We start from the raw sequence: 13,042 nt of genomic DNA, 5'->3' as shown, positions 1-13,042 counted from the left end.
TCAAATACATTTGATATTGTTCTCTGTCTCTATCTAAAAACATCATTATGACCTCATAGTACAGTGGTTGTTGACTGGTCATTAACACGCGAAATCTTAAATTCACTATTAAGGCCAGACCATTATTAAGGCCACTTTTGGTGCCCATAATAGAGAGAATCTACTGTATTGACTTTGTCATTTAATATGCAGCTATTCGCTTTGTCTATACTGTGCAGCTATTGGCTTTGTCATTTAATGTACAGCTATTGACTTTGGCATGAACTATGCAGCTACTGACTGTATATAAACTGTTAAGCTATTTACTTTGTCATGACCTGTGAAGCTATCCAATATACGTCTTATCTTTGGAGCTATTGACTTTGTCATAAACTATGAATCTGTTGACTTTGTAACGAACTGGGCAGCTATTGACTGTCATGAAATACAATGCATGCAGCTATTGACTAAATATGAATTTTTGCAGTTAGCAAATGCCTGTGAACTTGGAAATGTTTATGTCTGCACTGCATACTGCATTTGAGCTGTACAGCTATTATTTTTGTCGTGAACTATGCAGCTGTCGTCTCTTTGTTGTGAACTGTGCAGATACTGTCTTTGTTGGGAACTGTGCAGATATTGCCTTTGTTGTGAACTGTGCAGATATTGCCTTTGTTGTGAACTGTGCAGATATTGTCTTTGTTGTGAACTGTGCAGCTGGTGTCTTTGTTGTGAACTGTGCAAATATTGTCTTTGTTGTGAACTGTGCAGATACTGTCTTTGTTGTGAACTGTGCAGATATTGACTGTGTCATGAACTGTGTAGCTATTAGTACAGTAAAATGGTGTAAAAATACTTCAGAAAATGGGAAAAGCATGAAACTTGGTACATAACTACTTCAGGGCAAAATACTAAAAATGAGCATGAGACCCACTCCGAAAAATCCAATATGGCCGAAAAATCCAAGACGGCTGCCATATATGTATATATTTTCAAAAATACATAATACTATATATATAATTTCTATTAACATTTACAGTCATCAGTATAATAAGCTAAAACCACCTGCCTGAATAAATCCAAACATATTTATATTAACAAAAATACCGTTTTTCCAACAAAAATGAAAAAAGTTGTCTCCTTGGATAAAATGTGCTATTAAGCAGAAGAAAAGTCATAATGCATTTATATGAATCAAATTAAGTATATAATGGTAACTGGCATATCAAGAATGTTTAAATGGCAACAGTCCTGTGCAGAACTTTACAACAATTGTAAATTAATTAATTATAAATACATTCGAACTTCGGTAACTGGAACCCATAAGGCCGACTAAATTTATTCGATTATCGGTAGTATGAGTGATCGAAAAATATATTATAAAGGAATTTGTTTGGGAACTGACGATAGATTAATTGAAGAATGGTGTTCGAATTATCAGAGTTTGAGCAAACGAAGTTTTAGTCTGTAATGTGTATTAGTGAATAAATGACATGTGTTCACTTTGTCATTAGTTTTCGTGACTCAGAATTTGTAAGTGTTGCTGTATTCATTTCAATTTATTTACACTAAGAGAACTAATGACACTTAATAAAACTATATAATTCATTAAATATGTTAGTGTGATAGACCATGTGAACATCCCTGGCCTGTCAGATCATCATGATTTCTTTGGGAAAAAGTCATTGCCGGTGATCAGCGTAATCAGATTTACATTTGCAGTCCTGTAATATTCTGTTTTTGTCAAATTGTAGCACATTGTGCCATAACAATGGTTTTATAGTTTAATGTCATAAGCATATAAGTACAGTCACTAATGCCCTGATCACTCTCAGGCAAAGACCATGAAGATCATACTGCTTCCTGAAAATTTTGAGGTGGTGGGGACGGGGATCATAAACTCGAAAAATGTGCAGTTCTAAAGTTCATACTGCACGCTTTTAACATCCTTGCCAGGTTCTCACGGCGTCTAACACGTTCACACTAATTTTTCTACCACGCGCTTTTCACGTCCAGTGTGTTCTTACTAATTCTTAGTACGATCAGTCAGATTGCACCTCTCGCTTAACCATGCTTTAACCATATGCTTTCACCTTTTACTGCATTCGTCGGCTACTTATAAATACTACGCCATGCGCGCTCTTTTTTTTCATTCTGTCAGCAAGTTATATTGACATAATTGTGTCCGCATCTACCCTCAACAACCATAAATTACAATAAACGACGAGCCCCCCCCCCACCCCACCCAACGCCCCAATGAAGAAAAAAGAGCAGTCTTATAGACAGACTTCGGTGGAATAAGCAAAAAGCAGTGTGAAGGATATACGGAGGTCCAAAAGTCCACTACAAGCTGCCAGTGCTGCTGAGTCCATGATTTTATGTGGCAATTCCTGATGATGTTCGATACCCATTGCTGATTGAAAACGAAGTGATTGGGAATTGGATCCAGTATTCATACTTACATTTCAGAATCTGAACCAATCATGGTGAGAACCTGCTGCAAACGTGACATAGATGTGTTAAGAACCGAAAGAACGTATTTAATAACCTTATGCGGTATACTACAATGTGGCATGCATGTATGCATGGTCATAGCACACAAGCGTAGATAAGTTGTAGTAAAGAACTCCATTGACGTAGCAAGAACGCAATGATAACCCAATGACAGCGCAGTGAGCACGCCATGCAGCCTTTCCGTCCACACCATGTTTGTACTATGTCCTACTAGGTTTTAGTTAATCATTACTACGTCCTTCCTGCTTCCTGATTAGACCGCGTTCTCACTACATTGTTTTGAACATGTCCAAAATTCGACCGCGTTCTCTACACTCATGGAGACCATAATTATTAATTATCATGTTCTTATCGGAGTCTACTGTATTTCTTCTACTATTGTACAAGTTCTTACTTCATCCTGCTAGTTTTTATGACGTAGTGGAACGTGGCTGAGTGTAACGGGTGTATAAATTAAGAGCAGAATCTATCATTTCTACAAAGAAAATGTGCTCTAATATCTATTTCTGGACATTTTACTGAAATTAAAATTAAATTAAATGTGAGTACTTGAGGATTTTTCTAATGAGCACAGGTACATTCGAAACACAATTTTAATACCAATTTAAATTACTAGTTTTAAGACGACAATATTATCTATTTACCATTTGTATTTCAGTTAAGCAGTCCAATGTAAGAATAACACTGTCTTGTCAAACAAAACTAACAGTACAGCTCGCGCTTACCGGTGAATCAAGCTTTTAAATGCATTTTCTACATCTTCTACAAGGAAACTGTCGTATTATATTTCTGGGTATAAAATGGAGATTTTCGATACTCTTCTTTACAGCAAAACATGTCAAGTAGCTTGATCAACCATCTGTTCACATATAGATTAGGGCTATAATGTGCATTCCTGCATCGTCTGCTACACCTCTTGAACATACTAAACAAGGTTGCCCATTAGGTCGGGCACATATGGGTGTTGGGTGTTCTATCACTTCCTAAAATTCCTAGTCAAGATAAATAAGGCTGACCAGAGAGATCTTTGATATATTGGAACCTTTCCAATAGGTTTTGTCTCAAGTACCGAGTCTCGTACCAGTAGCTCCTCAAGTGCATTTGCAACCTCGATAAAGTCTGTCGAGGAAGACGTAATTTGTCAAACGTGCTGAAATGCTATGCACTGCTTATGCAAGTTAACTAAAGTTGTCGACAAGCTCGTGCTTGTGTGTACTGACAAGAGTATCTGACATGTACATTATTTCAGATTTCAGCTCACTGTTCAGAGTAATATATTTCACAGAATAGTTACTAAGTGTTGTCCATGAAAGCAACTTTATATTTCAGCCTTACTCTTCTTTGTTAACAGTTAGCAATTTATTACGCAGATATTGTGACTGCGGGGTGCATAATAAGGAACATTGTTTCATTTGATCATACTAGTCCGTCGCTATAATCTATTCTTGCATTTCGAAGTCCCAAACTGAAAGGGTAGTTGTCGTACTTAGTGTCAAAGAAACTACAATTTTATATAGCAACTAACTTACTGACCTCACATTCTCCATATTACTTACCATCTATAAACAAAGTTTCATAAAGAAGTCTTTAGAATTTGCAATATTGAAGTTATTGAAGAATCTGCCATTGCAAAATGATGGACCGACATACAGACGGACAAAATGATGTACAAGAGGAGAAAATAAGATAACAAGCATGTTCTCAATTTGTCCCTCTGTCTATGTAAAATTTCTCAAGAAACAATCTCTCCTTGTTTTGAAGAAATGCAGGATGACACTTTGTGTCATATTCGTGCACTATTTGTTGCCATAGCAACAACATTTGTTGCCATAGGAACAAATTTAAATGACATTGGCAATCTCTGCATTGCCATCTATCCATGTACCACGTATCATGAAAAATTCTGCTGTAGTTTCAAAGTTATTGCAGTATCCCACTCTGCATGGCTGACGTATTGACATGCATACAGGGGCAACCCATAAGCCCCATCTGGCTAAATACTGGTAAGGGAATAACAACAATGTTTCAGTATGCTGCTGTGGAGGGAATTAAAGTGAAATAATATAAATTACATATATTAAAACAAAATATTCTTTAAAATATGAAAACTACACAATGATAATATTAAACTAAGTTTTAAAGGTTAGATTTTTGCCGTTACCATGGAAACAGAAAGAAACTGACATCATTTGAATTGTTATTTTTGCATTTGATGCAAATTTAGGATTTATTTTATTATATACATTTATATTTAGTTCATTTTGGGGGTGAATGTAAATATAATGACCTTTCATTAGAATCTTCTAAGGTAAATATTGAGTTTTGGCGGCCATTTTGGAAAATGGCCGCCATATCGGCCATCTTGACAGATATCAAATGGGTCCCATGAAAAAAATGTTTTTAATGCCTTAATAAATAGCTGTGCTAATTTTGGTGCTTTTCCCATTTTCTGAAGTATTTTGGCATTTTCTGTTACGAATTGATCGCACTATATTGAATTTGTCATTAAATGTGCAGCTATTGATGTTGTCATGAACTTTGCAGTTATTGACCACGTCATGAAATAAGTAGCTACTACCCTTGTCATGAACTGTTCAGTTTTTGACATAACATAACTTTGCAGCTATTGAAAGCATATAAGAGTTGTAATACTGGAAATTTTGGGTAATATTACTTACAAACATTTTTGCCGGACAAAATCATCGCAAGAAACGTAGATATTCTCTTCTGGCACGTGTAACCGTTGCACCAGCCATGATCTTGAGGTCCGTTCATGAGATCGACATATCCACCACTGAAGAATGCTATTGGCGACAAGCGACGTGTCTCTCTATCACTGTCGTAGCTCTCTATAAGCATCATTTCATAATCTACTTCACCTGGGCACCACCAATATGCAGCTTTTCCATTAGATACTTTCTCCAATTTGCATGCATCAGGGCGTACAATTCCTGTAAGTATTTTTGAAATGCTAGCAAGACAATATACCTCGTTTAGGACAAATGTGATTTACATTTCTTATGATATAAAACTGACTTCATAACTTCTTTTTAGAAATAAATTCTGGTATAAATGAATATTGTGTTCTTGCTATTCCCGGACAAAAACCTTGAATCGATTGATCAATGTAGACAAAAAAACAAAAAAAAACAAAAAGCAGACAACAATACTTTTAATGAACCATTGACGTCGTGGCCTTAAAGCATACACTTTGCTTATGAAAATGCTAATAAAAAAAGTATGGCAACAAAGATTTCAGAGGCAATTTAAGACATTTTTGTTTTACCTTCTGCAATATTCTCGTATATACATGGTCAAAATGTAATATATTGACCCATTCATTCACATTAGGTGTGGCTAAGATAAATCGAAGTAATATTTGTGTTTGTTACTGATTCTCCACGAAGATATACATAATCTGTTTAATATGCAAGAGCTGTCAGTTGACAGCGCGCTCGACTATTCTCAGTGCTTGATAGTGTAAAATTAAGCTATGAGTGAAACTTTAACATTACAATAAGCGTATTCTAAGTCGAAAAGGGGCCATAATGCAGCCAAAATGCTTGATAGAGTTGCCTCCTCCTTTTTACAGACTGGGGTCATGATGGTAAACAAGTATGCAAAATATCAAAGCAATATCTCAATGGACTTTGAAAATATTTGGGGTGGTACGCAAACTTTAACATTACAATAAGCATATTCTAAGTCGAAAAGGGGCCATAATTCAGTCAAAATGCTTGATAGAGTTGCCTCCTCCTTTATACAGACTAGGGACATGATGGTAAACAAGTACGCAAAATATGAAATCAATATCTCAATGGACTTTGAAAATATTTGGGGTGGTACGCAAACTTTAACATTACAATAAGCACGTTCCAAGTCGAAAAGGGGCCATAATTCAGTCAAAATGCTTGATAGAGTTGCCTCCTCCTTTTTACAGACTAGGGTCATGATGGTAAACAAGTACGCAAAATATGAAAGCAATATCTCAATGGACTTTGAAAATATTTGGGGTGGTACGCAAACTTTAACATTTGTGTGACGCTCAAGCTAACGCCGACGCCGGGGCGAGTAGGATAGCTCCCCTATTCTTCAAATTGTCGAGCTAATAAAAGGACTCGAACTCAGCTACACCCCTCTCAATTCGGCATACTGATAGATATTCTCGAAAATGGTAAGTAACTAACCAAAAAGTAAGCAAGATTAGTACTGGGAGGACTCCACTGAATCAAATAATTTTGTAATGTCTTACTTGCTGCCTTACATCAGGTTGCAGTTGGAGACATTTGGTAACAATGGAGACCTAACTACAAGAAAATTCTTTCAACAATAACTGTTTACAGACAGACAAAATAGTTATAGATTTCCGCTGAATCATGTTCTTCATCATAGTGTAAAATGTCAACTAAATCCCTTGAACAGTATTATTATTATTATATCAGATTTTTATTGCGGCCTTTTCATGATAAACACGTTCAAAGGCATTTTACATAGCGCAAACGCAGCCACAAAGGCAGTGAAATTCATCCTCTATTAATACTGACGCAGTGGGATCTGACTAGAGGGACAGAATGAGACACAACCCCCAGAACAGAGAGGGAAAGAGAGAGAAATTCTTTTCAGATTCAGGCATGTCCGGCTCTTAGAATAGACTGTCTGGTTCTTTAACGTGCCCAGTGTATAGCACCGATACATGCGAAGCCATTTTTCCTGGGAAGACTTAGTTACGTGGGAGACACTCAGGAGACCTCAGAAATTTCCATTGCCTGGACTGGGATTCAAACACAGGATCTCTGGATTGACAGTCAAGCGTGTTACCACTAGACCCCCAGCCCAGTCATATTACGCTAACATATCTTCAATAATGCACTTTGTCTGTGTTTCACATACTGTAAGTGTAGAGATGGTACCTACCCAAATAAATCAAAGGGGGACAACTCTGAATTGACCAATAAACTGAAGCCAACATTAAACATTGATCAAAAGTGAAAGAAAAATCAGATAGGTCCTTATTCAAACAACTTATCAGGCAGACAAAATATGACCTACATTTGTTTAAATCCCTTTGTATTCAATATACATGCTTTTCTCATGACTTACACTGACAGTTATTTTGTAAGTTGTAGTGAGGCCCTGATAGAAAGTTTAGTAATGCATGAAGATGATATAGAATAATGCATACATTCCTTTGAAGAAAATTAACGACATTAAGAAACATTATTAAGTTTTGATCTTTTAGCCAAAGTTATTTATTTATTGTTCTCAATGGTGATACATAGGTTTACACAACATTTATGTTTCAAAATGTAAAATGTATATATCTAACAATGAGAAATAACAAAAAAAGTTAAACTGGTAACACAAAAATTCATTGTCATCAAATATAATTACGATGTTTTAAGGTAGTGGTAATTACTACATGTTAAGGTAGCTGATAGGTAATGACTATATGTAATGTATTTTAAGCAATTCTCAATTCAAACATTCTCTGGAGGGAACTAGCACGATCATTTGCTTTCCTTGAAAAACGAATTAATGCTGAAAAATCATATGGAGATTACTCTATTTGATGATTTTCGTTACAGGTCAACTACCCTAAACAAACTATAAGGTGTCTTATTTATTGTTGAAAACAAGTAATTGGATAACTTCAGATATCAACATTAATTTAAAACTTAAACTGTTTACACAACTTGAAAAAAAGGTTTTTGTTGGGGCCTCTCATTTACAAATATATCAACAATGAGTGCATTCATGAATGGAAAATATTGATGGTAAAATGGTGTAGGGGTTTGTTTACAATATAAAATCTTTAATAACTTCTTTAAGGTACATTTTTGGTATGTTTTTGGTAAGCTTATAATAAAGAGCATGACATTCTCTTTCACTCAGAATTTTTTCAAGCGTTTTAGACTCTTGGCTAGTCTTGGAATTTGACTTTATTAAAAGACAAAAGGAAGTTCAGTATAGGCTCTTTCAAAATGTTGAAAGTAGAGTAAACTTTCATTATACCCTATTGAATTTATTTAGCTGTGGGAGGTTTTGATATAGACTATAATTGGGAAAGTCCTAAAATCTTTGAAAAACGGTCAATACAAGAGTTGTCCATTTTGCTTCAGATATTTTGAGAAAGTCATTTTTTAGATATCAAATATTTCTATTTTTGCCATGGAGAAGAGGAAAACCATAAATATATCTAGAAATTTGTGCACTTAGCTATCATTTCACTCTGAAAAAAACCTGTAAAGATGAATTTGAATTTTTTAGGTACCATCTCTAGTAAGTGTATAAATATTTACGGGCTTCAAATTTTTGCAATATTCGCTGTCATCGGCAGTCCGCAAATTCATGATAACCGCGATTATTTCTACACACATTTCTATTTATAAGTCATATTTTCGCGCAAATGTGAACCATCTCAATCCAGACTGTAAATGTATGCGTGAGCTGTATAATATATAAATAACTTGTTAGTGATTGTAATTAATTTAATTATTGAAAACAAGAGGGACATGAAGCCCCTGTATCGCTCACCTGACCTATTGACCTAAAGATCATCAAGATTAACATTCTGACCAAGTTTAGTTAAGATATGGTCATAAATGTGGTCTCTGAAATTTTAACTAGCTTTTCCTTTGATAGTTTTTGACTCCACATGAGCCAAATTTTGAACTTGACCTAAAGATCATCAAGATTAACATTCTGACTAAGTTTCACGAAGATACAGTCATAAATGTGGCCTCTAGAAAGTTAACAAGCTTTTCCTTTGATCTGACCTAGTGTCCTAGTTTTTGATTCCACCTAACCCAGATTTGAAAGTGACCTATAGATCGTCAAGTTTAACATTCTGACCAAGTTTAATAACGATATGGTCATAAATGTGGCATCTACAGTGTTAACTAGTTTTTCCTTTGATTTGACCTGGTGACCTAGTTTTTGATTCTACATAACCCAGATTCAAATTGGGCCTTGGGATCATCAAAATTAACATTCTGACCAAGTTTCATGAAGATACATCATAAATGTGGCCTCTACAGTGTAAACAAGCTTTTCCTTTGATTTGACCTAGTGACCTAGTTTTTAACCCAGATAACCCAATATCAAAATCGCCCAAGATTCTATTAAGGGTAACATTCTGCCTAAGTTTCATTAAGATTGGACCAAAATTGTGACCTCTAGAGTGTTAACAAGCTTTTCCTTTGATTTGACCTAGTGACCTAGTTTTTGAACCCAGATGACCCCATATCAAACTCGTCCAAGATTTTATTAAGGGAACCATTCAAGTTTCATTAAGATTGGGCCAAAATTGTGACCTCTAGTGTGTTAGCAAGCCTTTCCTTTGATTTGACCCGGTGACCTAGTTTTTGACCCTAGATGACCTAATATTGAACTCGTCCAAAATTTAATTAAGGGTAAAATTCTGACCAATCTTCATTAAGATTAGACCAAAATTGTGACCTCTACAGTGTTAACAAGCTTTTCCTTTGATTTGACCTTGTGACCTAGTTTTTTAACCCAACATCCCAATATTGAACTCATCCAGGATTTCATTGAGAGTAACATTCTAACAAAGTTTCATTAAGATTGGGTCAGAATTGTGACCTCTAGAGTGTTAACAGTGAAATTGTTGACGACGGATGACTGACTACGGACGGACGACGGACGGATGACGGACACATGGCGATCGCAAAAGCTCACCTTTGAGCACTTCGTGCTCAGGTGAGCTAACAAAAACAAAACAACAAACAATTGTTGTTTCGTATTATGTTTTACGAAAACACTTTCAAATATGCACAAATAAAAAGTGTCAAACACGGCATTCATTAGATCACTTTCTATCAGCTGTGAAAAGGAAGTGCCTGGACATGGACAGATACACAGACAGACTGATAATAGGGCTTTTATCAAAAGGTGGTACATAAATAATATAGTCAAAGTCATTGTTGACAATATCTATCGTAATTATAATTATAGTATTATATATTATAATATATAATTAAAAATCTCGTTAGGTATATATAACATAAAACAAGCTGTTTGTACAACAGGCATGGCCTTCCACACGGTGATGGGCTGACTGAGGTAGTTTGGTGTAATGTTCTTTCTCAAGTATTCTGTGACCTTGACTTTTAATCTTATGACCCAGCAAGTAATAGGGAATACCTTCTGACCATACATTAGCATGCTATACGTTTTGATGGTCACATACTTATTTAGCAATCTCTATTTATACATCCTTAAAACATTTAAAACCCTGTGACATCCACCTTGAAACCCAAAACAAAAAGGTGATCATAAACAGACCAAAGACAATCATGCGATGAATTATCATAACAGTAGGTCAAAACTCTCCAGCTAGTGATAAGAACATGTCAATATGACCTCAACCTATGACCTACTGACCTACACAAAATAACAGGAGTCATCTACGTAAAATAGGCAATCATCATATGACAATTGTATGTTGAAATATTCAAAGATTACTGATCCATAGCCATCTTCAGTCTTGAAGTCATTGTAACCTTGACCCTCTGACCCCTGGCAAAATGGGTCATCTACTGACAATGGATATTATGTTTGACGGTCAACGACACAACTTTCTCAACTAATTGTTCACAAACTATTTTACATCAAGGCCACAGTGATTATGACCTCTGACCTACTACTTGTCAGACCTAAGGGAAAACATTTTCTATTTTCTGTCTTGGTCATTGTCAGTTTTGGCCTACTGACTCCTAAAACAACAGGGGACATCTACGGATCACAGGCAATCATCCTATAAAATTTGTGGTAGAACAGAGTGTTCTCTAGTTACTGATCGTAAATCAAATTCAGGCTTAAAGTAAATGTGACTATGATGCTCTGACCCCAAAAACGTGTTACCTACAATTTACTCCTCTGCTTTGAAGCGTGTCAAAAACCTCTACAAAATATGTATTCTAAAGTGTGAAATAAAGAAAACGTGTGTTACTTAAATAAAAATGTATGTATCAGCGTCTGACAGAACATAGAAAGCAGGTGTGCAGTGGTCTTCCCTAATACCATACAGCGGGTTTATTCTGCAGTTTTGTCTTAAAATGGGCCTAGCTAATTTCTGCATTTTTTAATTTTTGAGACCTTCGAGAAAAGCAGGAATAAATTTTTGCCGTTTGCATAAATCGTCAGTTATGTCATTGTGGCATTATCTATTCAAACTTTTCATAAACATAGCATGTTTTGTGATATTAAACTTGTGACGATTACACGCCCGAAACGCTAACCATTCATTTGTAGACAAAAGATTGATACAATAACAAAAGCAATCAAGCACAATCGATACAGTATGAGTAACTTGACAGTAGATGAAGAACTCGTGAGATAAAGATAATGCGTCATTATATTAAGCGAAATATCAAAGTTTATTTCTCCGTCACAAAATTCTGCTGCTACTTAAAATGTGCGGATTGTATTTCTGCGTTACAGCCCAGCCCGCAGAAATTTGCAGAAATAGCAAGAGCTGTCACAGGAGACAGCGCGTTCGACTATTTTGAAGCTGGATAGTGAAACTGGGCACATTTGATGAAGCTGGAGCTGTCACATGGGTGTTTAATGACTCCAAAATGGATGAAATATTGGATAATAGCTAGAGTCTGCGTCAAAAGTATTAAGTAATAAGAAAGATAAGGATCAAGTGTATCAAAACATAAAGTATTAAGAATAATTCTTAGCAAAAAGGGGGCATAATTCATGAAATATTGGTGCAACAGTGATGCACCGTGTCATGTTGAATCAAATCCATTTTGTAATAACTTGAGATATAGTGAAAATGCATCAAAATTAACCTTTAACTCTAAGTAAAATAGGCATAATTCGTGAAAAATTGGTGCGAAAGTTATGGACCTTGTGTCATATGATGTGGGTGATAAGGTGGAACAACTATTTTAAGTTTGAATCAAATCCATTCAGTAATACCTGAGATAGAGTAAAAGTGAACCAAAACTTTAACCTGAAATTCTAAGTAAAAAGAGAGAATAATTCATGAAATACTGGTGGAAGAGTTATGGCTCTTGTGTCATATAATGTGAATGTTGATGTTGAACAACTTTTTTAAGTTTGAATCAAACTCATTTAGTAAAAACTGAGACAAAGTGAAAGTGCACCAAAACTTTAACCTGGAATTCTAAGTAAAAAGGGGGAATAATTCATGAAATGTTTGTGTCAGAATTATGACCCTTGTGCAATATGATGTGAGTGATGATGAGGAAAAAATATTTTAAGTTCGAAGTAAATCCATCAAGTAATAACAAAGATAAAGGGAAAGTGCATCAAAACTTAACCGAAGTGCCGACGCAGAAGGACTCCGACTCTGACGCCGACGCCAGGTCGAGTAGGATAGCTCTTCATACTTCGCATAGTCAAGTAAAAACCCGCAAAATTAACTCGCTATATGGCAGTAAAGAGAACTCTACTGCCACAAACATTTCATCAATCTATTCTTTCTTACTTTGATTTTAAAATTCAGTTAAATGCCTTATTGACACGATAGTGTAATTATTGGTAACAGCATGAA

General features: G+C 35.5%; 1 protein-coding gene across 3 annotated transcripts in view; it reads right to left on the bottom strand.

The window, feature by feature from the left end:
* LOC123560681 (fibrocystin-L-like) overlaps nt 1–13,042 on the bottom strand; it is a 93,242-nt gene that overhangs the window by 57,969 nt on the left and 22,231 nt on the right. For all 3 annotated transcript variants that reach the window (XM_053553217.1, XM_053553220.1, XM_053553219.1), the window contains exon 11: nt 5,172–5,444. In XM_053553217.1, coding sequence (XP_053409192.1) covers nt 5,172–5,444 — 273 coding nt within the window. The remainder of the gene's footprint in view (nt 1–5,171; nt 5,445–13,042) is intronic.

This window comes from Mercenaria mercenaria, chromosome 10, assembly GCF_021730395.1.
Source record: "Mercenaria mercenaria strain notata chromosome 10, MADL_Memer_1, whole genome shotgun sequence".
In the NCBI taxonomy this organism is placed as follows: Eukaryota; Metazoa; Mollusca; class Bivalvia; order Venerida; family Veneridae; genus Mercenaria; species Mercenaria mercenaria.
The sequence above is the reverse complement of the archived record's forward strand: the minus strand, read 5'-3'. Positions and strand labels throughout refer to the sequence as shown.